Source organism: Lepus europaeus, chromosome 7 (assembly GCF_033115175.1).
Source record: "Lepus europaeus isolate LE1 chromosome 7, mLepTim1.pri, whole genome shotgun sequence".
Taxonomy (NCBI): domain Eukaryota; kingdom Metazoa; phylum Chordata; class Mammalia; order Lagomorpha; family Leporidae; genus Lepus; species Lepus europaeus.
Genome location: NC_084833.1, coordinates 7,605,198 through 7,629,465, shown reverse-complemented (window position 1 = coordinate 7,629,465; position 24,268 = coordinate 7,605,198). Strand labels below are relative to the sequence as shown.

The 24,268-nt window shown below is 51.9% G+C and overlaps 1 protein-coding gene and 1 pseudogene across 1 annotated transcript; both read right to left on the bottom strand.

The window, feature by feature from the left end:
- Window positions 1-2,764: 2,764 nt before the first annotated feature.
- LOC133763190 (vacuolar protein sorting-associated protein 29-like) lies at window positions 2,765-4,979 on the bottom strand (annotated as a pseudogene).
- Window positions 4,980-4,992: 13 nt separating this feature from the next.
- On the bottom strand, window positions 4,993-11,980 carry LOC133762924 (phospholipase A and acyltransferase 2-like). Its single transcript, XM_062195956.1, has 5 exons — window positions 11,916-11,980; window positions 11,128-11,217; window positions 9,503-9,611; window positions 6,603-6,871; window positions 4,993-5,293 (listed from the first exon to the last, which is right to left on the bottom strand). The coding sequence occupies exons 2-5, from the start codon at window positions 11,134-11,136 to the stop codon at window positions 5,192-5,194; spliced, it is 489 nt and encodes a 162-aa protein (XP_062051940.1). The 5' UTR covers window positions 11,137-11,217; window positions 11,916-11,980; the 3' UTR covers window positions 4,993-5,191.
- Window positions 11,981-24,268: the final 12,288 nt, after the last annotated feature.

Sequence of the window (24,268 nt, the reverse complement as noted above, 5' to 3'; positions counted from 1 at the left end):
TCAGGTCCCTCCCGGCTGCTCCACTTCCCATCCAGCTCCTTGATAACGACCTGGGAACGGCAGTGAATTTGGCCCAAGTGCTTAGGCCCCTGCACCCACGTGGGAGACAAGGACGAAACTCCTGGCTCCATCTTAGTTCAGCCCTGGCGGTCATCTGGGGAATGAACCAAGAGACAGAAGATCTCTCTCTCTCTCTCTCTCTCTCTCTCTCTCTCTGCCTTACAAGTAAAATCTTTAGAAAAATGGCGTGTCATCTCAGCGTTTAGAAGCTCCGGGCAGTGCAGCAGCTGAGAGGGAACAGCTGGGCCCAGGCGTGGCCTGGGAAAGAGCTGATCCTGGCAGGGCAGCCGCAGGTTCCTGGGGAGCGGCCCCGTGGGCGTCCGTCACCTGGCGCTGGGAGGAGATGTATTGCTGCCCAAGCAAACCAGGGCTCTGCTAACCAGAGCCGTTCCTTCCCCAGGTGGGCACTGGCTGCGGTGACAGTGTCCTGACCCTGCTTCAGAATTCCCTCCTGGTCCCCTAATAAAGCCCGATGGGTGCAGGCACGGCAGGTGGCCGCTTTCCTGCTACACCACAGCGCTGGCCCCCTGGAGCCGCTTCTGACCCACAGGGACTGGGTTTTGTGCTGGATATTGGCACGAGGGAGAGGCCCATTGCACGGAGCTTGTCTCTGGCTGGACAGGCCGGGATGAGGGCCGGAGGAGGGTGCTGTCCACGGAGCACAGGCACAAAGACGGAGAACGCCAGAAAAACTCTCAAAGCAGAAGCTGCAGAGCCCTGGGAGGGACAGAGGCAGAAGAGGAAGGAGGAGTGAGGGGGGCCTGGGCGGGGGCAGGCAGAGCCCCGCTGCGTCTTCCCAGCTGAGTGATGCTGGGCCGGTCCCTCTGCCTCTCGGATCCTCCATTTCCCCACCTGTGCAATGGGACCATAGCACCTTCTCTGGGCTTTTGGGAGGGTTGTGGTTATCCTGGGACAAGTGCCCAGCAGAGCCTTGCTCTGTGATGGAGCAGCCCCGCTCCGTGCTGGGGGCCAGCTGGCCCCTCAAGATCCACTGCAAGGTCGGGTCCCAGCAGGATGCTGCCAGCTCCTGTCTCCCAGCCCGTCCTCTCCGAGGGATGGCTGTCCAGAGACCGGGTGGACACAGGGTCGAGGAGGAGGTGCCCGGTGAGGCCATGGACAGGCACGGGGCAGGAGGGCGATGAGGAGCTGAGGGGTTTGGGAAGGGCAGAGGGGTCAAGACTCCCCCTCCCCCATCTGGTGTAGCTCCCAACTGAACCAAGCTGCTTATGCACACAGCCTTGGTGTCCCCGCCCTCAGGAACACGTGTACACCTGCATCCTCCACGTGTGCACACAACACTCACGCTCTCCCAGACCAGCCTCCTCCTGTCCACCCACAAGGAGTGCACATTAGCTGGGAGCTGAAATTGGGAGCAGAGCTCGGACTTGACCCAGGCACTCTGATATGGGACGTGGGCATCTCAACTGCTGGGCCCAATGCCCACCCCAGGACCCACCTCTGACCCACCCTGAAAAACAGCTCCTGAAGCCCTGTGGGTCAGGGGCACAGTCTGGGGGTGGAGCAAGGACCTGGACAGTTCTCTGAAGGCCCCATGTGGGTACAAGGACCCAAGCACTTGGACCATCTTCCACTGCTTTTCCCAGGCCGTTAACAGGGAGCTGGATTGGCCGTGGAGCAGCCGGGACATATACCGGCCTCTATGTGGGATGGCAGCAGCACAGGTAGCAGTTTACCTGTTACTGCAATGCCAGTCCCCCGACCCCCAACCAAAACACAGCTTCCAAGAAGCAGAAGCAAGGTTCAAAGCTCAGGTGTCCCTTTCTGTAGTCTAACTAGTACTGCCACGTGACAGAGCCTCGGGGCTCCTGGGCTCAGTGATTGGACGGATGAAGACCCCTCGGGATGATGGGGGAGGAGCCGGTTTGGAATGGGAAAACCGAGAAGTCGGCACGGCAATGTGATGCTTGCGGTGTCCCCGAGGACAGCCAGGGGGAGACTGGGGAAGGCGAGGCGCCCAGGACCAGGGCGGGGCTTGAGCATGTCCTCAAGGGGACTAGGGTCTGGGACAGCCAGGGCACAGGAGGAGCAGGGCAGCTCTCAAGCCTGCCAGCTGTATGTTTGTTTCATTTTAATTGCTTTTCAATTTGTTTGAAAGACTAAAGAAAACAGAGACACAGACCAAAAAAGAGCTCTGATCCACTGGTTCACTCCTCAAATGGCTGCAATGGCCAAGACTTGGCTAGGCCACAGCCAGGAGCCCAGAACTCTACCAAGGTCCCCTGTGTGGATGTCAGGGACCCACGTACTTGAGCCGTCACCTGCTGCCTCCCAGGGAGCACCGTAGCAGGATACAAAGCTGGGATTCAAACCCAGGCCCCTTCATATGGGATGTGGGCGTCCCGAATGACTTCTCCACCACTCTGCTAAACACCCACCCGTCACACTGGGTTTGCTTTTTCATGAAAGGCGAACATTATTACTGGAGAAGAGAAACATCTAGATTCTTTCTCTTCAAGCACTACTTTTGTAATAATGTCGCAGAATCAACTTTAACGATTTTACGAGGGAAAACTCGTCCTAACATGGGCTCATTCATTGTGTGGTGGACCTTGTATTCAAAGAAACCATTTTCTGTAAATTTGTTCTCATAATTTGCAAGAAAATGAAAGTAACTACATATTAACAAAGATGACAACGTTATATTTGACTACAAAATATTATAAAATGACACAATTGTGTGGCTTTTGAGTATTTAATTTGATTTGAGCAGGACAACGGGAAAAAAAAAAAAAACACACACAGAAAAGTCGTCCAGACAGGCCTGGATTTTTGTGTTCTATCATCATCTCCAGTTAGCTGAGACTCATTCAGTGACCACTGCGTAAGCCTGGCTACCCATCAACACGAATGACAGAACAATGTTTCTTCCCAAGATGCTACACGCCCCGGTGGCAGAGCCCGGGCTAATCTAGAATTTGTTTTCATGCTCAAATGCTTCAAATTTGTGTGCACGTTGAATGATAAGAATGTCCACATCAAACAGGCTCTGCAGCTGGGCGAAGCTGGCAGGACCACCCCACGGAACGACTCCAAGTCCACAGATCAAGCCGATTTCGCACCGTCGAACAGACACATCTTCCGGTTCCGTATCATTCAGATTCTCATCGACGTCTCCTCTCGCGATGTGAACAGCACCAGCCAGAGTCTGCAGAGGCAGCACTTTCTTTGGTGCAAAAATGTGCAGTCCAGAGAATACGGTGACTCTTTTCCTGGTACCCAGAGTTTATTGCTTTGTTTTTTAATTTAGCTGGCAAACTGTCTCCCGGGCGTGGGATGTGCGGATCTCCTAATACCAACCTCAGCATCCTGTAACCCGGCTTCCCCCAGCCCTCCACATGATTTCTTCATTCCATGATTCCATGAACTTCCTGAAACCTCTCCTATGTACACAAGGGAATACTAGTCAGCCATAAGAAAGAGTAAAATCTTGGCATTTGTGACCACATAGATGCAACGGCAGTTGATTAGGTTACGTGAAATGAGCCAGGCATAAAGACAAAAGCTGCGAGATCTCCCTTCTCTGTGCAGTCTTTTTTTTTTGGACAGGCAGAGTGGACAGTGAGAGAGAGAGACAGAGAGAAAGGTCTTCCTTTTGCCGTTGGTTCACCCTCCAATGGCCGCCGCAGTAGGCGCGCTGCGGCCGGCGCACCGCGCTGATCCGATGGCAGGAGCCAGGTGCTTATCCTGGTCTCCCATGGGGTGCAGGGCCCAAGGACTTGGGCCATCCTCCACTGCACTCCCGGGCCATAGCAGAAAGCTGGCCTGGAAGAGGAGCAACCGGGACAGAATCTGGCACCCTGACCGGGACTAGAACCCGGTGTGCCGGCGCCGCAAGGTGGAGGATTAGTCTAGTGAGCTGCGGCACCGGCTGTGCAGTCTTTAGAAGTGGATCTCGTAGAAGCTGAGGGTAGAATGGGGGTTGCCAAGGCTGGGAGGAGTAGGGGATGGAAGGTGTGGAAAAGCTGATCAACAGGTCTAAGTAGAAGTGAGTCCTGGCGTCCCATGGCCGGTGGGATGGGTGTGGATGACAGGTGTGTGCCGTATATGTCACCAGAAAGAAAGGACAGATGTTTGAGGAGGCAGACATGCATACCCTGATTGGAACATTACATAAATAGACACATAGCAAAACATCACAGGGTGTGCCATAAATATGTATAATTTTTAACAGGAATTTAAAAGATTTATCTAAAAAAAAGAAAGAAATAGGAGCTTGGGACTTCTTGGGGTAGAAGAGGTGGTGGCAGAGCGTGGGATGTGAGAAGGAGTTACGTGCAGATAAAACAAGAGCAGGTGCCTGGACACACCAAAGTCTCCCTGGATGAGCTGTTGCGCTTCTGTCTCTTTCCAGTCCTCCGAGCCAATTCCCCGTGGTTGACGAAGGGAGGAACCAGTCTCTAGGCAGACAAGGAAGTTCCCAGATGCCTTTGGTTTGAAGTAATCAGCACAGCAACGTTCCATTCTTGAGGATTTCCTTTTCTGAGCGCCAGCAAGGTGGTCTTAGTTCCTGCCAAGATCTAAACGAAGCATTGATTGGGCCTGGCCCTTGAGCCCAAGGACATGGAAGAAGCAGGAGGCAGTCAAGACCGGGCAACGTAGCGGGACAAGCCCCAGGACTGGGGCCTGGGCTCTGGGCCCGGCTTATCAAAAGCTCCCTGCACACAGCTTCTCCTGCTGCCTCTGTTCAGGCCAAGACCACCCCACCTGAGGGGAACGACCGCTCGGTTCCGGCGCTCGGAGGACACAGGACCGCCAGCCACATCCTCAGGGTGCACGGTCGTCACAGCTCCAGGCCGGGAAAGTCAGTCACACAGCTCCAACCAGAGGAGCTGGTTTCCCTCCAGATCTGGTTGATCCAAAAGTCACTCCTTCAGTGGACCATGCAGGAGGCAGGGCTTCAAAATATAAGGGGGGGGGGGGGGGGGGCTAGGAACAAGCGATGGAGTCCATGACGTGGTGCAACGGTGTCTAGCAGAATCCGCGTGGAGCTGCATTCCTCCTCAATAAGCAGTCAGGATCACAAAACGGAGAGAAATCAAAGCAAGCCCCACTCCCGTCGGCTAATCGCGATCCCCTCCCAGGGGACGCATCTCAGGGCAATGCCTCGGAGTCACTGCCTTTCCCGCCTGCTTCTGGCAAGTGCTAGCCCGAGGGCGCCCAGAGCTGCCAAGACACTCGATGCCACAGTCACTGCTGTGACCGTGTCCCTGACCTGTTGTGGAAGAGAGAGGGGTTCACGCTCAGTGCCAGGGTGTTGACCAGGAACACTCACACCCACAGCCTGCAGCTCAGCAAAGACCTGCCTGGCCCTGGCCCTGGCCCTGGCCCTGTAAGAACACGTGGGTCACACTATGGACAGGAGGACAAAGGGCTGAGCTGCGCTCTGACAGGGGCAGAAGCGGAAGAAGGGGAGGAGCCTGGGTTCAGCAGAAGCAGGGATGCGAGAAAACTCAACGCCGTGGTCTGAGCCAGCACAGCCACGCCAGCGGCAGCCTTGTGAGGATGACCCTGCACAGGTCCTGGGAAAGACACTTGCACTGTGGGAGACAGTGGTTGGGGCTGGGGTCGGCTGAAGGACACAGCCTCAGCCGCTGGAAGCAATAAATAGACAGGTGACACCTGCTCCCCGGGGTGCCATACCCACTTGAGCTCCAACCCTTGGAAGGACAGTGGAGGGTCAACCATCCCCAAAAACCAGGGGCTCCCAGGCCAGTCCTCGGGGAAAGGCACAACCTCAGGAGTTGGCTTTAACACAAGCCCACCACAGCCCCTGCCCCACCCCCCACCAAGCGCACCACCCCTCGGTCCAGAAACAGGTCCAGCCTGCTCAGCTCCCAGGGGGAGAGGCCCCATCAGCAGGGCCACCGCCAGGCACCGGAGTAGTTCCCGCTCCAGGGCCCAGAACAGCCTGGCAGCCTCTCGGTAGCTCCATCCTGCTCCATCCTGGGGCTCTCCTTTCCACCACCTCTCCTGCTCCTTAATAACTAGGAGACGAGTCCTATGTAAAACAGGCAGGAGCCATTTTTCACTGGTTGAGCGAGCTGAATGGGCAACCCCAGGTGTAAAGAGAGCTCGTTCATGAAGTGTGCATGCCGGGTGTAATCTGCCAAAAATCCCATCTTTTGCAAATTTCTCAGATTTTTTTTAAGCAGCTGATGCCAACTAAAAACAGATGAGGAGTCTAAAGTCAAGTGACTTTAGAGCAGGAGTTGGTAAACTTTGGCCCGGGGGGTGGGATCCAGCCTGCGCCCATCTGTGAAATAAATACCTAGAAACAGACCACTACTGGGACACGGCCTTGCTACGTCTGCCAACCCCTTCCTTGGCCATCGCCTCCAGCTGCACCTGTCTGTGTCATCCTCCCCACCCGAATGTGACATTCCCAAGAGCGAGAATTCCATCCCAGCTATTTCCTCCACATGCCCTATTGTCATCCCAGACCAGCCACAGCAGGTGGCCAGCCGCTGTCACTAAGGGAGCCCTCTGGCTCCTGGGGAAGGGGACCCCGGATGAGGACCCACCTGGTCACTGCGGGAGACCCCGTAGCGCAGCTGGTTCACAAAGTGCTCACAGTTGCTGCTGGTCAGTGAGTACTGCACCTTGCGCCCCACCCACTCCTCTGCCTGCTTCACGATCTTGTTGGCAGGCAGCGGCGGGTACTTGTCATCATGTTTGTTATTGACCCGGTACCTGTCTCCCCCGGCCACCTTGGACAGCAGTTCCTTCTTCACTATGGCTCTGTTAGCCACAGCAGACAGGACACTGGATGCCCCGGCTCCCGCGATTTCACCTGCGGAAAACAGCAGTTCTATCAGAGCAGGGTCACCAGGACCCACCGCGGCTTCCAGCAGGCAGCCTCACTGCCCTCGGCCCCACCCACAGGACCTGTCCGTCCTGCCTGGCCTCAAACTCAAGAACAGGTCACACCCAAGCCTTCTGGGAAGTCACCAGGGGTCCCCGATCTCTGGTTTCTTCACATCCAAGGCCAAGGTCTTGGGTTTTAAAGGACCAGGTGAGTCCACATTGTCCCTGTAGGAGGCAGACATAGAGACAGACGACAACCAGGCCCCCCATCACTGGCCTAGAAAAAGGCACTTGGCACCCGAGCCAGCACCGTGGGAGCACCTGCAGGGCAGGGGGCGTTTGGAAATAGTACAGGCAAGTACTGAGCCAGACAGAGGTGTGACCTGGGAATCCCGGCTCAGTCACTCGGTATCTGCGAGCAAGCCTCTTCTCCCATGGGGCCCCGCTGGCTCTATCACTAACAGATCAAAGGAACCGAGCCAGGTGAGGGCCATGACCCCCAGCTCTAAGCTCTCTGGTTTGTCTTTCCTGGGGATGCCTGCCTCCTCAGCCTCACCCAGACTACCTGGGAAGCAGAACCAAGATCCCAATGAAGACCCTGGGCCACAGATCGAGTGGGCCTCCTGAGAGCTGTGTCCCTCATACATGCTGGGTCCATCTGCCCTCCCAGATGATTGATGGCTTCATCGTTGTTGTGGGTATCTGGGGAGTGAACTGGTAGCCGAGATGGTGTGTGTGTGTGTGTGTGTGTCTGCTCCTAAATGAATGACTTCTACTGAATTCCGTAATCTAACCCCTGGTTACAGACATCCTGAGTAGAATATCTTCTCTCTTGTAGTCCAGCCCAGGATGCTCCAGCTCCCCCCACACCTGGATAAGTTTCCCTAATAAATGTTTTAAATTCATCAGCCCCTGTTTATGGATCGCATCGATTTGGAACCCAGCTGACCCCATCTGGCGAGGATCTGGGGCAGTCCCACGCAGCAACGCGCCACCACTTGTCTTGTGGTGATGGGTATGTGGTTATACGCATTTGTCAAAACTCAGAGACCTGGGGCCGGTGCTGTGGCAAAGCGGGTAAAGCCATTGCCTGTTGTCCGGCACCCAACATGGGCATCATCGGTTCGAGACCCAGCTGCTCTACTTCCAATCCAGCTCTCTGCTATGGCCTGGGAAAGCAGTAGAAGATGGCCCAAGTCCTTGGACCACTGCACTCCTGTGGGAGACCCGGAAGAAGCTCCTGACTCCTGGCTTCACATAGGCCCAGCTCCGGGCATTTGAGGAGTGAACCAGTGGATGGACAATCTCTCTCTCTCTACTTATGCCTCTCTGTAACTCTGCCTTTCAAATAAACAAATAAATCTTTTTTTAAAAAAAAATTTAAAGAATTGTGCACTAAAAAAGTTGACTTACTATTGGTAAATTATCCCTCAATAGGTTTAACTTGAAGAAAAATAAATTTGAGTATCTGTATTTCAGTCAACCAAAACGGAGGCTACAGTGTGGCTATAAACCAAACATCCACAGCCACATAACCTAACTCTTTAGCCTGATTTCTCCCAAAACGCTGGCTCTGTCCATACACAAAACCGAAGCTCCCCTCACGTGACTGTGAACTTCCGCAGCTTGCAGCCAATCAGCTGCAAGCAAGCTCCGGGCGGCGGGCACTTCCTTAGGGGAGTGTAAGTCTCCAGTACCCAAACAAACCAGGCAACAATGGACGGGGAGTCCTCAACAGGTTCGTGCAAAGCACAAATTATGAACAAACTACGCAAGGATTCAAATCTGTTTCATCCTATTTGCCCTTAACCTTTTGAAGACCCCTTATACTTTCTCCTTCGTGCTTTATCAGCTGAGCCACGCCTGCTCCAAAGCCAGGCTTCTCACCATTTTCAGTTTGCAGTCCCCTCGTTCCTGAACCGTTCTTTCCCATGTGCAGTAAACCTCTTAAACTTCTCTACTGTGAAATGACTTCATCTCTTTCACACCTGTATGTGTGTGTCTACACTGGCCGTGCAGCAGTCCACGGTAGCAGGTGTATCTGGTTCATCACCGATGCTCCTCAAAGCCATGATGCTTCAACAAGAGAGGCCAGCCCTGACCTGTGCCTGGGAGGAAGGGATTCGCACCCCTGCCCTGCAGAGAGTGCAGCTGACCGCAGCGAGGTGAAGCCGCACGCTCGGGTCACACAGTGCGCACAGGAGCCAGGATGCCCAAGTGTTCTGGGGAGCTGGGAGTCCCACACTCCTCCCATCACACTCCATAGCCAGCCAGGAGTAAACTATTTGGAGGGAAGGACTGTTACTGGCTCTGGCTTGCACCTCCAGAGGAACCAGTTTATGGGATATGGGCACACAGCGGGATGCTCACTAGGGAGAGAGGGATGCTTGGGGCTGATCCCCTCCCCCCAACAATGGAATAAAGGTCAACAGCCATCTCTCCACCCACTTTCTGATAAGAACGGCGGCCGTTGAATCACCTCGCAGGGAAGAGTATGATTCATTCAGCAAATTATCGAGTGCCTGCTCTGCCAGGCAAAGAGGACAAGCACACAGCCGGGCCTCTGTTCAGACTCGTGGTCTCCACCCGTGTGCTTAGAAACGGAACCCCTCCTTACTTGGGGGAGCCAAATGGACCACATAGCCATTTCCCACGTAGATGGCCCAATGCGAGTAGCCGAAGCGAAAAATCTCAATCAGATCTCCAATCTTTGGTCTCGGTGAGGCCTACAATAGAAAAAGCAGAGATGGGTAAGGGTGAACTTTTGAAGAGAACATTCTAGAATCTGACCTGCAAGGAATCCTGGCCCGGATTGCAGCCTCCGTGTGTTCATTGCCTGCAGGAAACTAGGGAGACCCCAGCACTCGCCAGGGCTGCTGGGCTAGCAAGGCGCGCTCCAGGGACGAGGAGATGAAAAGGATGGTGTGTGTGAGCGATCACATTAGCAGGTGCACGTACGAACTGGGTGTGAAGGCACCTGAGGTACCCAACATGTTTGTATCAGCCCGCGACGCCCGAAATGCCTCAGTAACGACCGCTTGTCACATGCGTCGGCCTGCGTAAGCCCTGTGAGTTAGAGTCCCAGTTTGCAAAGTCCACTGCACCAAACATGGAGTGGAACGCTGGATCCACACAGCCGTCATTCTCCTGGGCAAGGATATCCTTACCCACTTACCCGACGAGAAGACCGAGTCTCAGGAGGGTACAAGCACCGTTAAAACTTAAGTCTAAATGATTGTTGACGGGGTGAGCATGGTGGTGCAGCGGCTTAAGCCATCTCTTAGGATGCCCACATCCCATATCAGAGTGTCCGGTTCAAGTCCCAGCTCCCTGCTTCCAATTCAGCTTCCTCCTACTGTGCTTGGGAAGGCAGCGGTTGATGGCCCAAGTGCTTGGGTTCCCACCACCCATGCGGGAGACCTGGATGGAGTTCCTGACTCCTGGCTTCAGCCTGACCCAGCCCTGGCTGTTAGCATCTAGAAAATAAACCAACAGATAAAAGAGCTCTCGTTCTCTCTCTCTCTCTCTCTCTCTCTCTCTCTCTCTCTCCCTGCCTTCCAAGTAAAAATAAGTAAAGCTTTAAAAACAAAGAAGAGGTACTTTCTATGTTTGTGCCCTCAGCGATTTCACACCATCCCAGGCAAGTCTGGTGCTGCTGAAGTCTGGGCTCCAGGCCAGAATCAGGCCGAGGGATGGCAGGTGCATCTGCAGTTGCTGGTGGGGCAGTGTCCTTCTGGAGTTTGCTTAAGCAGGAGGCACGCTGCGCTTTCCACATGGGGTTCTATTTCTGGACCACCCTGAGGCCAACAAAAACCATTCCTCCCTCTGACCTGGCTGAGCCAGGCCACCAGCTCATGCCAGCCCGGAGCTCAGAGCACAGTGGGGCCGCTGAGCCCACCCTACTCGGCCCTCCACCCTCACCCCCACCCCCACCCCGACCCCCACCCCACAGGAGGCCCTGGGAGCCACAGGGAGTGTGGCCAGAGGAGCACTTGTACAAGTACAAACCCAGACCCAGGCAGGTAGTTCCTTGGCCTTCGGGGACCCAAAGCCCACACAGCAGCTGCGACAGAGACGCCTCAGGACTCACGTCCCAGGGCCGGGGTTCCATGCCCGCTGGTCTGAGGCTGCCGGACCCAGAGGCCTCAGCTGTCTCCTTGCCACCTCTGTGCCAGAGCTGTCAACCGACCAGAAAACACACAGAGTGGCCCCTACCAGGGCTGGGGCTGTCTGGGGACTTACCGAAGCCATCCTTCCTCAAGGTGCTCTGTGTGTGGCCGCCCGGAGTCCCAGCCTTTTATTGGCGGTAAAGTTTCACTTTCCCCTCTCAACCTGCCAAGATGTAAATGCTTCAAAACCAAGGTCAAGGTTCACATAAAAATCATTTGATCATCAAACAACGCAAGGCGTGGGCATGGAAACAAGCGGGAAAGAGAGAAACTGGAATTCAAGAGGGCGATTCGGAGGAATCGGTGCCAACATGATCGGGCGCACGGTCAAAAATCACCAAGTTGGGGCTGGCAAAAGGGCGTAGCGGGTTAAGCTGACACCAGCCGGTCTCTGTCTCCTGTCCCAAGGCAGAGGAGGGTGAGAGAGGCAGAGATGGAGAAACAAGGAACAGAGACAGCTGGAACTTGCTTTCCCCACCTGCCCCGGTTAACCCTTTGCCACCTCCTGCCTCCTCGCTTCCGTCAACTCCACAGCTGATGGGGAAAGAGGAGACATTCCACCCAGGCACAATCCCAGCCCCATGACAAACAGAGCCAGCCTGGCCCCCGCCTCCCCCACCCTGGGGCCCAGAAGCACTCGTTCTAGGCCCATCAGAGCCCAAAGCTACGAGTGCCTAGCTGTGCCGAGGCTGCCTTTGGACCAGCCACCGAAACACGGCTCCCCGGCCAAACCCCCAAAAAGCTCCCTCTCCTGATGGCCACTCACAGCTAACACTCCCAGGGCAAACTGGACAGGACAGGGTGGTGGGTGAGCCCGGAGATGAGGTGCATGGGTGGGGAAGCCAGGACCCCGCAACCTACCTTCTTCAGGCTCTTGGGAAAAAACAGAGCTTTCATGTGAGGGGCAGACCGGCTGGAACTGAAACTGAAACCACCCAGGACCTACAGCATCCCTGCTGGCCAGCTGCCCTCACAACCACACTGCTCCCCCTCCTCCACTCCATCCTCCTGGGGGCCCCAGAGGGACACACCCAAACGCAGTGCTCGCCTTCTTTCTGGAGGCAGGGAGTGGGCTTGGCCCACCTGCCTCCCTCTGTCCCCAGGGGCCACAGCCCCCTGCCACTTGGTGATGGCCACCTCCAGCCAGGCGATCTCAGTTTGTCCATGTCATCCCCTCGCCACGGCGTCACAGCCCTATCTCCCTGAGCAGGGGGACTCAGCCGGGCGCTGTCCCCTGCAGGGATGTCAGGTGGGACCGGTGCAGGGACTAACCCAATTGTGCAAGGCAGAAACAGGAAGAAGCGTGGTGGTCCTGGTGCTGGGACCCCACCCACCCAATCCAGTGTATTCAGAGTGGCAGGAAACGAAGCCCAGGAGCCTTGCAGAGAGGGGTCTGCAGGTCAAGGGCAGGGACTCCTGCTTGTCCCCCTCCTGTCCATGCAGCCCGCCTGGGTGGAGAATGCGCCCAGGGCAGCCACACACCCAGACTGGAGGTGAACCCTAGGACCATAGTCTGGAATGCATGTATTTTGGTCATGTATTTGTTTTGGTTTTGTTTGTTTGTTTGTTTTGACAGGCAGAGTGGACAGTGAGAGAGAGAGATAGGGAGAAAGGTCTTCCTTTGCCATTGGTTCACCCTCCAATGGCTGCCGCGGCCGGCGCACTGCACTGATCCAAAGCCAGGAGCCAGGTGCTTCTCCTGGTCTCCCATGTGGGTGCAGGGCCCAAGCACTTGGGCCATCCTCCACTGCACTCCCGGGCCACAGCAGAGAGCTGGCCTGGAAGAGGGGCAACCGGGACAGAATCCGGCGCCCCGACCGGGACTAGAACCCGGTGTGCCGGCGCTGCAGGTGGAGGATTAGCCTAGTGAGCCGCGGCACCAGCTCATGTATTGTTTTTAATTGAAGACAAGACTATAAAAGGAAGACGGGGATTCCATGTTCCCCTCCGCTGGCCCCAAGCATCCAATCCCTTCCCTAAAGGCAATGTAGTCAGTGCCTTGGTATCCCAAGGAACTCCTCGGACCACACACAAGGAGTCTTCCCGGTATTCATGGAAAATGCCCGCTCTCTTTTAGTGCAATTGTTCCAAGAACTTTTTAGAGTACCTTCATATCCTCTTTAATGAGTTTTATTAAACCTTCAGTGGAAGAATATTTGTAACATACGTATAATAGAACATGTATGTACAAACCACCTGGCTGATGAAATAGAAGGGACTCTTGGCCGGCGCCGCGGCTCAATAGGCTAATCCTCTGCCTGCGGCGCCGGCACCCCGGGTTCTAGTCCCGGTCGGGGCGCTGGATTCTGTCCTGGTTGCTCCTCTTCCAGTCCGGGAAGGCAGTGGAGGATGGCCCAAGTGCTTGGGCCCTGCACCTGCATGGGAGACCAGGAGAAGCACCTGGCTCCTGGCTTCGGATCAGAGCGGTGCGCCAGCCGCAGCGGCCATTGGAGGGTGAACCTACGGAAAAAGGAAGACCTTTCTCTCTGTCTCTCTCTCTCACTGTCCACTCTGCCTGTCAAAAAAAAAAAAAGAGAGAGAGACTCTTATCTTCTTTAAAATTTATTTATATATTTACTTGAAAAGTCGAACAGAGACAGAAAAATCTTCCATCTACTGGTTTACTACCCAAATGATCCCACAGCCAGGGCTGAACCAGGGTGAAGCCAAGGGCCAGAAACTCCATCCCAGTTTCCCACATGGCTAGTAGTGACCCAAGTACTTGGGCCATCCTCTGCTGCCTTCCCAGGCACACCAGCGGAAGCTGGATGGCACGTGGAGCAGCTGGGACTTGAACTGGCCCTCTGATACGGGATGCTGGCATCACAAGCAGCGGCTTGATCTGCTGTACCAGGCTCCAGACCTGAAAAAGATCAACATCTCACCAAAGCCCTGTGTCCCACAAAAGCCTGCACGCAGATGTTCACAGCAGCTGTGGTGACTTCATGTGTCAGTTTCACTGGGCTATGTAATCCCAGAGTAAACACTTCTGGGTGTGCCCGAAAGAAGGAAAGGAGGTTTCTCCAGAGCTCTGCACTTGACTCAGTGGATTGACATTAACACAAGCGGCCCTCCCCAGGGCAGGTGGGCACCTCCCAACGCGCTGAGGACCCGATTGGAGCAGAAGCCGAGGAGGGAGGAACTGGCCCTTGTGTTTTCACCGTGCTGCTTGAGCTGGAACTCTCACCTCGTCTCTTTCTCTGGGTCTCAGGTGGAAGACTCAGACCTGCTGGGTCTCTGGCTTGCAGTGGGTAGATGGGGGACTTCGAGGAATAGAGATAAAGATAGAGACGATAGAGATAGTTAAGTACATATATCCTAGATGACAAGACAGATACATAAATCAGATGATTAGACAAAGACATACATACCTAGGTAAGATAGATACATAGATCAGATGATTAGACAGATAGAATAGATGATCAATACATAGATGATTGATAGATATCTGTCTTCAGAATATTTATGGAAAGTGTGTATTATGATAAACCCATACATGGATTTCAAGAATTTTGCACCAAAATGATTCATCTCTTTTTTATTTGAAAGGCAGAGAGACAGAGACAAAGAAATGGAGATCTCCCATCAGCTGGTTCACCCCCAAAGTGCCCTCAACAGCCAGGGCTGCGCCAGGCCAAATCCAGGAGCCTGGAATTCAATCAGGTTTTCCCATGTGGGTGGCAAGGACCAAAGTATCTGGGTCATCACCCACTGCCTCTCAGGCTGCAAATTATCAGGATGACGTCTCTGTGTGTGGGACCCTCAGCTGTCGGGCTGGAAGAGCGATGACATCTCTCGACCAGAAACACCAGAGACAGGCCTGATGCGCGTGTCCGTTTATGAGCAATCAGGGACAGAGATTTATAGGGTAAGGGGGGAGGGAAAACCTGGGGTAGTAACAGCAATTCTATAGGGCAGAAGGGGCAGCGTGCCAAAAGACCCCTGACCAATCGACTTATAGGTCACGTAGGCCACGTAGGTCCCCTGGGCTCCTTTGTGCAACCGGCCCACATCTGGAATGCAGGAGTTGCTTATCCGCTCTCTGTTTATCAATTGTAAAGGCACAAGGCTTCCAGCAGGAAGGGGGGGGGGGGGGGGACAAATGGGCCTGGAGCTCCTGCCGCCTGGCAGCAGCCAGGCTGTGGGGCCCCACCCAACCTCCCACATGGGCACGGCAGGCAGTCCCAAGGGATCACCCACATCACGAAGAGGGAATCAGAGCAGAACTAGGCCTTGAACTCAAGCTCCAATATAGGATTCAGGTGTCCCAAGTAGTGGCTTAATCACTGTGTCAAACATCCATCCCCTACTTATCTTATAATTCCATTTTTCCAGGAACTTTTCGAAGTTCCTTCATGTGTGTGAATCTGTGTGTATATATGTGTGTGTAACTCAGGGTGTATAAAAAGAACAAAATTCTGGGGCCTGCGCTGTGGCGCAGCGGGTTAATGCCCTGGCCTAAAGTGCTGGCATCCCATATGGGTGCCGGTTCGAGACCCGGCTGCTCCACTTCCAATCCAGCTATCTGCTATGGCCTGGGAAAGCAGTAGAAGATGGCCCAAGTGCTTGGGCCCCTACACACGCGTGGGAGACCCGGAAGAGGATGCTGGCTCCTGGCTTCGGATTGGCTCAGCTCCTGCCATTGTGGCCAATTGGGGAGTGAACCAGCAGATGAAAGACCTCTCTCTCTCTTTCTCTCTCTCTCTCTCTCTCTCTCTCTGCCTCTCCTTAATCTGTGTAACTCTGACTTTCAAGCAAATAAACAAATCTTTAAAAAAAAGAAAAAAGAAAAAAATTAGGGGGGGGGACTGAGCAGCCCCTTGGCTGACATCCTAAGGGCTGCCTCTGTGGTCTGTTAACAGAGACCAGGAGGAGCGAGCTAGGCAGCAGGATAGGTGGCGGGCCAACAGCTGCGTTAGGCAATGAACAAGGAGACCCAGCAAGATCAGTCTACGTCCAAATGGCACCTGCTTCTGATGTGGAATGCCAGGGCTTCCCAACAGCCCTGACAGCTCTTCCAAAAGCCAGGACACTGGAAATGGAACAGCCTGGGGTCGAAGGACTTCCTAGGTCGGAACCACAGTCCCTGTTGGCCTAAGAAAGCCCTTTCCTCCACCTGATTTCCATAGTAACCATTGCTAGGCGGGGCACCCGAGGTCAGTGACATTGCAGACAGGACTGTCAAGTTCCTTTCAGAGATATTGTCTATTCTGTACTGATCTCCTATTTGAGCCAGCCCCCCCCCCCCCAGCCAGATAGCGGGAATCAGTGGGCATGCCTTCCCTAAGGAGGTTCACACTTCCTTGTAATGACTCTTCCAGTGCCCCACGTGAAGAGATACCTAGGTCTGGGCTTCACACATACTTGGCCAGGCCTTAATGCCCACCTGATTGTTGTTAAGCCTAAAGCCCCCTCCTGTCAGTTCTCATTTGCCTTTAAGGGGGTTAACAGGGCACAAAGTAACCGCTAACACGGACCGTTCTGCATAGGGTTTCACAGTCAGCCTGCACCAATCTGGACGGCCCTCCCTGAGGACTTAAAGGACCTGTCTCTTGGAGGGGGTGCAAAAGTGATCCAGCGTATAGGTGAGTTACTAGTCTGCTTCCCCCACCCAGGACTCTGGTCTTGTGCATTATAACACCCTTACCTCCTTCGCAGAATGTAGCTACCAGGCATCCTGTCCTCCCCACTGGGGAGAGAAGACCAGGCCCAGAGAGGGTATAGGCCATGGAGCAGCTTCCTATCCTCAATGCTATGACAGCCCACCCCCACCCCCGCCATTTCTCTCAAAGGTTAGGGGTCCCTAGGTACAAGGAAATAGCAAGGCCCCTAAATAAGGCCTTCAGGAAGGAGCCAAAACAGGGCCCCCTCCTTTGGGGAAAAAACAAAATACAGTTTCTTCCCAGTTAAAGACTGCCTAGAGCCCGGTCCTGGAGTCACTAAACCCAACAGGCCGGCCCTGGACTGCTAACTGCTGCCCAAGGGGGTGTCTGTGCCATGCTCCAAAAATGGGCTTTTTCTCTGGAGGACGGGGTGGTCAGTCCAACTGGACACATACAAAAACCACATTCATCATTTCTTGGGTAAGGCCAAACAGCTCCAGGACCAGGCTGGACAAGGCTGGCCACTGTCCCTCGTTGGCCCTGTAGCTCCAACAGCCTTACTGCTTCTCCTTCGATCAGGTTTTAATGCTTTTGTTCGTTTTGTTTCAAACAGGATACAATTTGCCCAGCTTCAAATGGCTGTGAGGCAGAGCTTCCGGCCTATCCCATCAGAAGAGATGACCAGTCCTCTAGACCAGACAGGACGCTATTTTCTAAGGCCACCCTCAAACACCATAGGAAAGATAGCAAGATAAAAACGCCCATAAGCAGCTCTATGCCCATAGGGCCACCAGAAGAAATTGAGACCTTTATCCATTCTATCCCCCATAACATTATGGGTAACTCCTCCTGAGGGGGGAATGTTAGGTAGGAAGTTACAAAATAGTCTATCGGTGTAAGAGGGGCCTAAGGAGAACAAGGTACCTTGGAGAGGAAAGGAACGGATCAGACTTTATCAGCCTCAGAAGCACAGTGGAAACTGCCCAGTATGTTAACTACGAAGTCCTCCCACACCCTGATAACTCTGGGAGTGACCCCAGCCTTCTGCTTCCCAAAGAAAGCCCCCAAGAAAGTCCTCTCTGCTCGGCACCAAATGAGTTACCCAGACTGATAACTTAATTGGGCAATAAAACCTTCACAGTCTTCTCCCAAGGAAGTCATCCTAGGGGAATCTCTGCCCAGTGCCTGTTTGAGCTAACCTGGGTAATAAAACCTTGAGACATGGGGCCGGCGCAGTGGCTCACTCGGCTAATCCACCGCCTAGGTGCTGGCATCCCATATGGGCGCTGGGTTCTAGTCCCAGTTGGGGTGCCGGATTCTGTCCCAGTTGCTCCTCTTCCAGTCCAGCTTTCTGCTGTGGCCCGGGAAGGCAGTGGAGGATGGCCCAAGTGCTTGGGCCCTGCACCTGCATGGGAGACCAGGATAAGCACCTGGCTCCTGGCTTCGGATCAGTGAAGCTCCCGCCGTTGCGGCCATCTGGGGATTGAACCAGTGGTTGGAAGACCTCTCTCTCTCTCTCTCTCTCTCTCTCTCTCCTTCTTTCTCTGTGTAAATCTGACTTTCAAGTAAACAAATAGGTAAATCTTTAAAAATAAATAAATAAATAAATAAATAAAAAGAAAATTGACAAGAGAGTAACCAACTAAACAGAAACCATTAAAAGGAGATGCTGTCATTTTTACAAAAACAGATTTTAAACCTTAAGATCCATATTGTGTTAGGTGTTTACTGACATAGCAATATATATATATATATATATATATATATATATTCAAAAATTTCGCTGCCTTAACAGGTCAGATTTTAATCTTACGTTAGTTTATCTTTGATAACAATGCTCAATCTTTAGAAATGCATATAAATAAATTTCTTTTAATCTCAACCAAACTAACCTCACACAAGACTTATTTTCCACAAGCTTTTTATAGCATTCTTATATTCCCTTGGTGATTTATCCTATGTAGTTTCTCTGTCTTCTTGTAAAACATCAGTTGTTTTACCTAGGAGAGATATCTTTATGACCAATGTCATTTTTAATCCAATTTTTTTTCTTTTCAACCTTTCTACCAAGAACACATTCTCATGCTTACAGCTTTCTTTTTTGTTGTTTATTTTTCCCCATCTGTTGATTTTTTACATTTACATTCTGAAATAATCCTTGAAAAAAAAATCTCTAAATTCAGAAAAAATTTTTCAACATAAAAGAGCAACTCAAATTCCAACCAGAGTTACTTTCAAGCAGACTTGAATTACTTGTCACTCATAGAAAATTTATTGAAACCAGGGCCAGCAATGTGGCCCAGCGAGTAAAGCTGCCACCTGCAGTGCCAGCATCCCGTATGGACACCAGTTTGGGTCCCGGCTGTTCCTCTTCTGATCCACTTCTCTGCTGTGGCCTGGGAAAACAGTAGAAGATGGCCCAAGTCCTTGGGCCCCTGCACCCACATGGAAGACCTGGAGGAAGCCCCTGGCTCCTGGCTTCAGATCATCCTAGCTCTGGCCATTGCAGTCATCTGGGGAGTGAACTAGCAGATGGAACACCTCTCTCTCTCTCTCTCTCTCTCTCTCTCTCTCTCTCTCCCTCTCTGTAACTCTGCCTTTCAAACAAATAAATATTAAAAAAGAAAGAAAATTTATGAAAACCTGAGTGTTGACACCAGTGTTGTGGTACAGCAGGTGAAGCCGCTGCCTGTGACACCGCTATCACATACGGATGCCAGTGTGAGTCCTGGCTGCTCCACTTCCAATCCAGAACAGAGACAGCTCGGGCAGCTGTAGCTCAGCAAGAGGAAGCTTCTGAAACAGAAAGGCCGTATTGCAAAGGGCAGAGGAGAGGTTCCCGGGAAAGCTGCCGAAGGGGCCTTCCTCCCCCAGAAAAAAGCCATGGGGAGGAAGTGAGCCGTGGGGTTTACTCTCGCTGGAAATTTGCATAAATTCTGTGTGTGTGTGTGTGTGCGTGCGGGCGCACGCTACAGCAAGGTCATAAAGACGTCCTCCCGTATTTGCTTACAGACTGTGTATTTTTGTCTTTCACAGGTAAGTCTGGAAGCCTTCCCCAGCCTGGCTTTTCCTGTGCAAGGTCCCTGTGGTTCTGCCATCGTCTGAGACTATTTTTGGAATGGAGCTCAGCCAGCGATGGCCACCAAAGCCAGCCTCTTCCCTCGTGGGAGCAGTCCCGCTCAGAATAGTCTGTGCGTGTTCAATGGCTGAGAAAGAGAAAATTAAGAATTGATGACCCGTGGAAAGTATACAAAGTTCACATCTCTGTGTATGTAGTTTTATCATTTATCACTGCAAGGACATGACCACCTGTTCACTTCCTGTCCACGGCTGCTTTTATGATGCTACAGCAGAACCGAGTAACGGCCTCAGACACAGAGAGGCCCCACAAATCTAACATGTCTATGACCCAGCCAGAGTTCACTAGTTGCCCCACTGATCTGAGTGCCACGTGTGATGTAAACTATGGTTTCACTTATGGGTGGTTCTGTTTTGGAAACTCTACTCCATTCCAAAGGTCAATTTCATTATTGCTGCATCAAAAACACACCACCTTGGGGCAGACATTTCAAATGCTGCTTGGGAGGCCTGCAGCCATATTGGTTTGATTTGGGCTCTGCTCTGATCCGGATTCCTGCTAATGCAGACCCTGGGAAGGCAGTGGAAGATGGCCCAAGTGCTTGGGTCTCTGCCACCCAGATGGAATTCCTGTCCCTGGCTTCAGCTTCAGCCAGCCCTGGCTGCTGTAGGCATTTAGGGAGTGAACCAGAAGATGAAAGACTCTCTCGCTCTGCTGTTCAAATAAAACAAAAAGAAGTTATTTTGAAAATACCCCACCTTGATCACAACAGCAATTTGCAATCAGCTTCACTATTTGGTGGACAAGGCTGCTTGCTCAGTGTCCCTTCTCTCTTCGTGACATAGCTGACCCTGTCTGGACTTCTCCATGCTCATTTTAGAATAATCTGGTTGCCAATTCCGGGAACGATCCTGCTGGGATTTGGTCTGCAATCTCATTGAATCTCTGCATGAGCTTAGAAAGAATCTGACATATTTATGCTATTGAGGTTTTTTATCCTTGAGTAACATGTATCTCTCCATCTATGAGGTTCTTCAATGTCCCCCAATAGCTTCTATGGAATGGCCTCACTCCTCTGTAGCTTGAAACTTACTTATAAGCTCACCTAGAAAACCACCTGGCCTAATGGTAGAGCTAGAAATGTGCCAGGGGATTCCAATTCAATCCCATCAAGGTGGCATGTACCAAGGCCATCTTACTTGTTAAAGTGATCAGTTTAAGTTCATAATTGATCAAAAAGACAGGATTAAGTGTCAAAGGGATTACAAAAGTAAGACCAGTGTCTGCAAATAATAATTTATAGAATTAAAAAGGAGAGAATGGTCTTACATGGGAAGCAGGATACACAGCAGACTCATAGGATGGCAAATGCCCTAAACAGCACTCTGGCCTCAGAATCAGCCCTGAAGGCATTCAGATCCGGCTAAAAATCCCATGAGAGTTTCTCAGGCATGGAAAGCCAAGACACTATGGAAAAAAAATAAAATAAAAAAATAAAAATAAAATGACCTAAATGAAAGATCTCTGTGAGTGAGATCCCAGTGGAAAGAACAGGCCACCAAAGAAGGAGCTACCTTTCTCTGAAGGGAAGAGAGAACTTCCAATTTGAATATGGCCTTGTCTAAACAAAATCGGAGTTGGTGAACTCAAGAGGCTTCCATAGGCTTGGCAGCTCATGACAAGAGCCTCAGGTGATTACTGATGTCATAAATAAGAGTGTCAGGGCCAGCGCTCTGGCTCAGCAGGTTAACGCCCTGGCCTGAAGTGCTGGCAGCCCATATGGGCGCCGGTTCGAGTCCTGGCGGCTCCACTTCCCATCCAGCTCTCTGCTATGGCCTGCAAAAGCAGTAGAAGATGGCCCAAGTCCTTGGGCCCCTGCCCCCACGTGGGAGACATGGAGGAAGCTCCTGGCTCCTGGCTTCGTATCATCACAGCTCAGGCCGTTGCGGCCATCTGGGGAGTAAACTATCGGATGGAAGACCTCTCTCTGTGTGTCTACATCTCTCTGTAACTGTCTTTCAAATAAATAAAAATAAATCTTTAAAAAATAAATAAATAAATAAGAGTGTCAATTGTTAAATCAACAACACGAGTCACTGTGCACCTGCTCCCCGTGTAGGATTTGTACTATGCGAATTAATGGTAAAACTACTACTACCCAAACAGTACTCTATACTTTGTGTGTCTTTGTGGGTGCAGTCTGTTGAAATCTTTACTTAATATATACTAAGTTGATCTTCTGTATATAAAGATAATTGAAAAAAATCGTGATGAAGAATGGGTTGAGAGAAGGAGTGGGAGATGGGATGGTTGCGGTAGGAGGGAGGTTATGAGGGGGAAAGCTGCTATAATTCAAAAGTTGTACTTTGGGGGCCAGTGCCATGGCTCACTTCGTTAATCCTCCGCCTGCAGCGCCAGCATCCCATATGAGCACTGGGTTCTAGTCCTGGTTGCTCCTCTTCCAGTCCAGCTCTCCACTATGGCCTGGGAAGGCAGTGGAGGATGGCCCAAGTGCTTGGGCCCTGCACCCGCATGGGAGACCAGGAGGAAGCACCTGGCTCCTGGCTTTGGATTGGCGCAGCGCGCCAGCCGTAGCAGCCATTTGGGGAGTGAACCAGCAGAAGGAAGATCTTTCTTTCTGTCTCTCTCTCTCTCTCGCACTAACTCTGCCCGTCAAAAAAAAAAAAAAAAAAGTTGTACTTTGGAAATTTTATTGATTAAATAAGTTAAGAAAAATAAATAAATTAATTAAAAGATTGAAAAAAAAAAAAAGAAGCCAGCGCCATGGCGCAGTAGGTTAATCCTCCGCCCTACAGCACCAGTATCCCATATGGGTGCCAGTTCTAGTCCCGGCTGCCCCTCCTCCAATCCAGCTCTCTGCTGTGGCCTGGGAAAGCAGTGGGGTATGGCCCAAGTGCTTGGGCCCCTGCACCCACATGGGAGACCAGGAAGAAGCACCTGGCTCCTGGCTCCAGCTGTTGCAGCCATCTGGGGAGTGAACCAATGGAAGGAAGACCTTTCCCTCTGTCTCTCCCTCTCATTGTCTATAACTCTACCTCTCAAATAAATAAATAAAATATTTTTTAAAAAATTAAATTAAATTTAAAAACCACCTGGCCATGCTACTTCTTTGTAGGTAAATTTTTTAACTTCCAATATAATTCCTAGAAGTTATAGGCCTGCTTAGATTTTTTTTATTTACTTTGGGTTCAATATTGCAAATATTTTTCATAAAGTGTCAATTTTTTGTCAAAGTTTTTATTAATCTTTCTCATTGCTTGCTTCCTCTCCTTAGCATCTGTAGTTCTGCCTCCTTTCTTTACTCCTAGAGGGTTTTCTTGGGCGTCCTCTCTTATATACCCATTTTGCTTCATCTGTTTTGCTCATATCTTTTTATTTTTTTCCTTCTATTTTTCTTTTAATATTTCTTTTTTTTTTTTTTACAGGCAGAGTGAATAGTGAGAGAGAAAGACAGAGAAAAAGGTCTTCCTTTTTGCCATTGGTTCACCCTCCAATGGCCGCTGTGGCCAGCGCATCGCGCTGATCTGAAGCCAGGAGCCAGGTACTTCTCCTGGTCTCCCATGCGGGTGCAGGGCCCAAGGACTTGGGCCATCCTCCACTGCCTTCCCGGGCCACAGCAGAGAGCTGACCTGGAAGAGGGGCAACCGGGACAGAATCTGGTGCCCCGACTGGGACTAGAACCCGGTGTGCCGGCGCCGCAAGACGGAGGATTAGCCTGTTAAGCCACGGCACCGGCCTTAATATTTCTTTTTATTTATTTGTAAGGCAGAGAGAGAGAGAGAGAGATCTTCCATCTGCTGGTTCGCGTCTCAAATGCCTGCAGCAGCCAGGGCTGGGCCAGGTTGAAGCCAGGAACCCAGAACTCCATCTAGGTCTCGCCCATCAATGGCAGGGACCCAAGTCCTCTGACCCATCTCCTGCTGCCTTTCAGGCACACTCTTGGGAAGCTGGATGGGACGTAGCTTCTTAAATTGGATGCTTGGGAGCGAGCATTGTGGTGTAGCAGGTGGAGCCACCACCTGAAACACTGGCATCCCATATGGGCTCCAGTTTGTGTCCCAGCTGCTCCACTTCAGATCCAGCTCCCTGCTAATGTGCAGGGAGAGCAGTGGAAGATGGCCCAAGTGCTTGGGCCCCTTCACCCATGTGGGAGGCCCAGAGGAGGTTCTTGGCTCCTGGCTTCAGGCCAGCCCAGCTCTGGCCATTTTGTAGCCATTTAAGGAGTGAACCAGTGGATGGAAGACCCCTGTGTGTGTGTGTGTGTCTCCTTCTCTCTCTCTGTAACCTTGTCTTTCAAATAAATAATCTTTTTTTTTAATTGGATGATTAACTCACTAATTTGGACTTTTTTTTTTCTTAATTTAAGGGTTTATGTTACAAATTTTTTTCTGAGCATCCCTTTAGCTGCTCGGTCCAAATATTTAATCTGCTTTTTTAGTCATCATTCAGTTCTAAATACTATGGAATTTTCATTATGCTTTCTTCCTTGTCTTCTTGCTAGACGAGTTGTC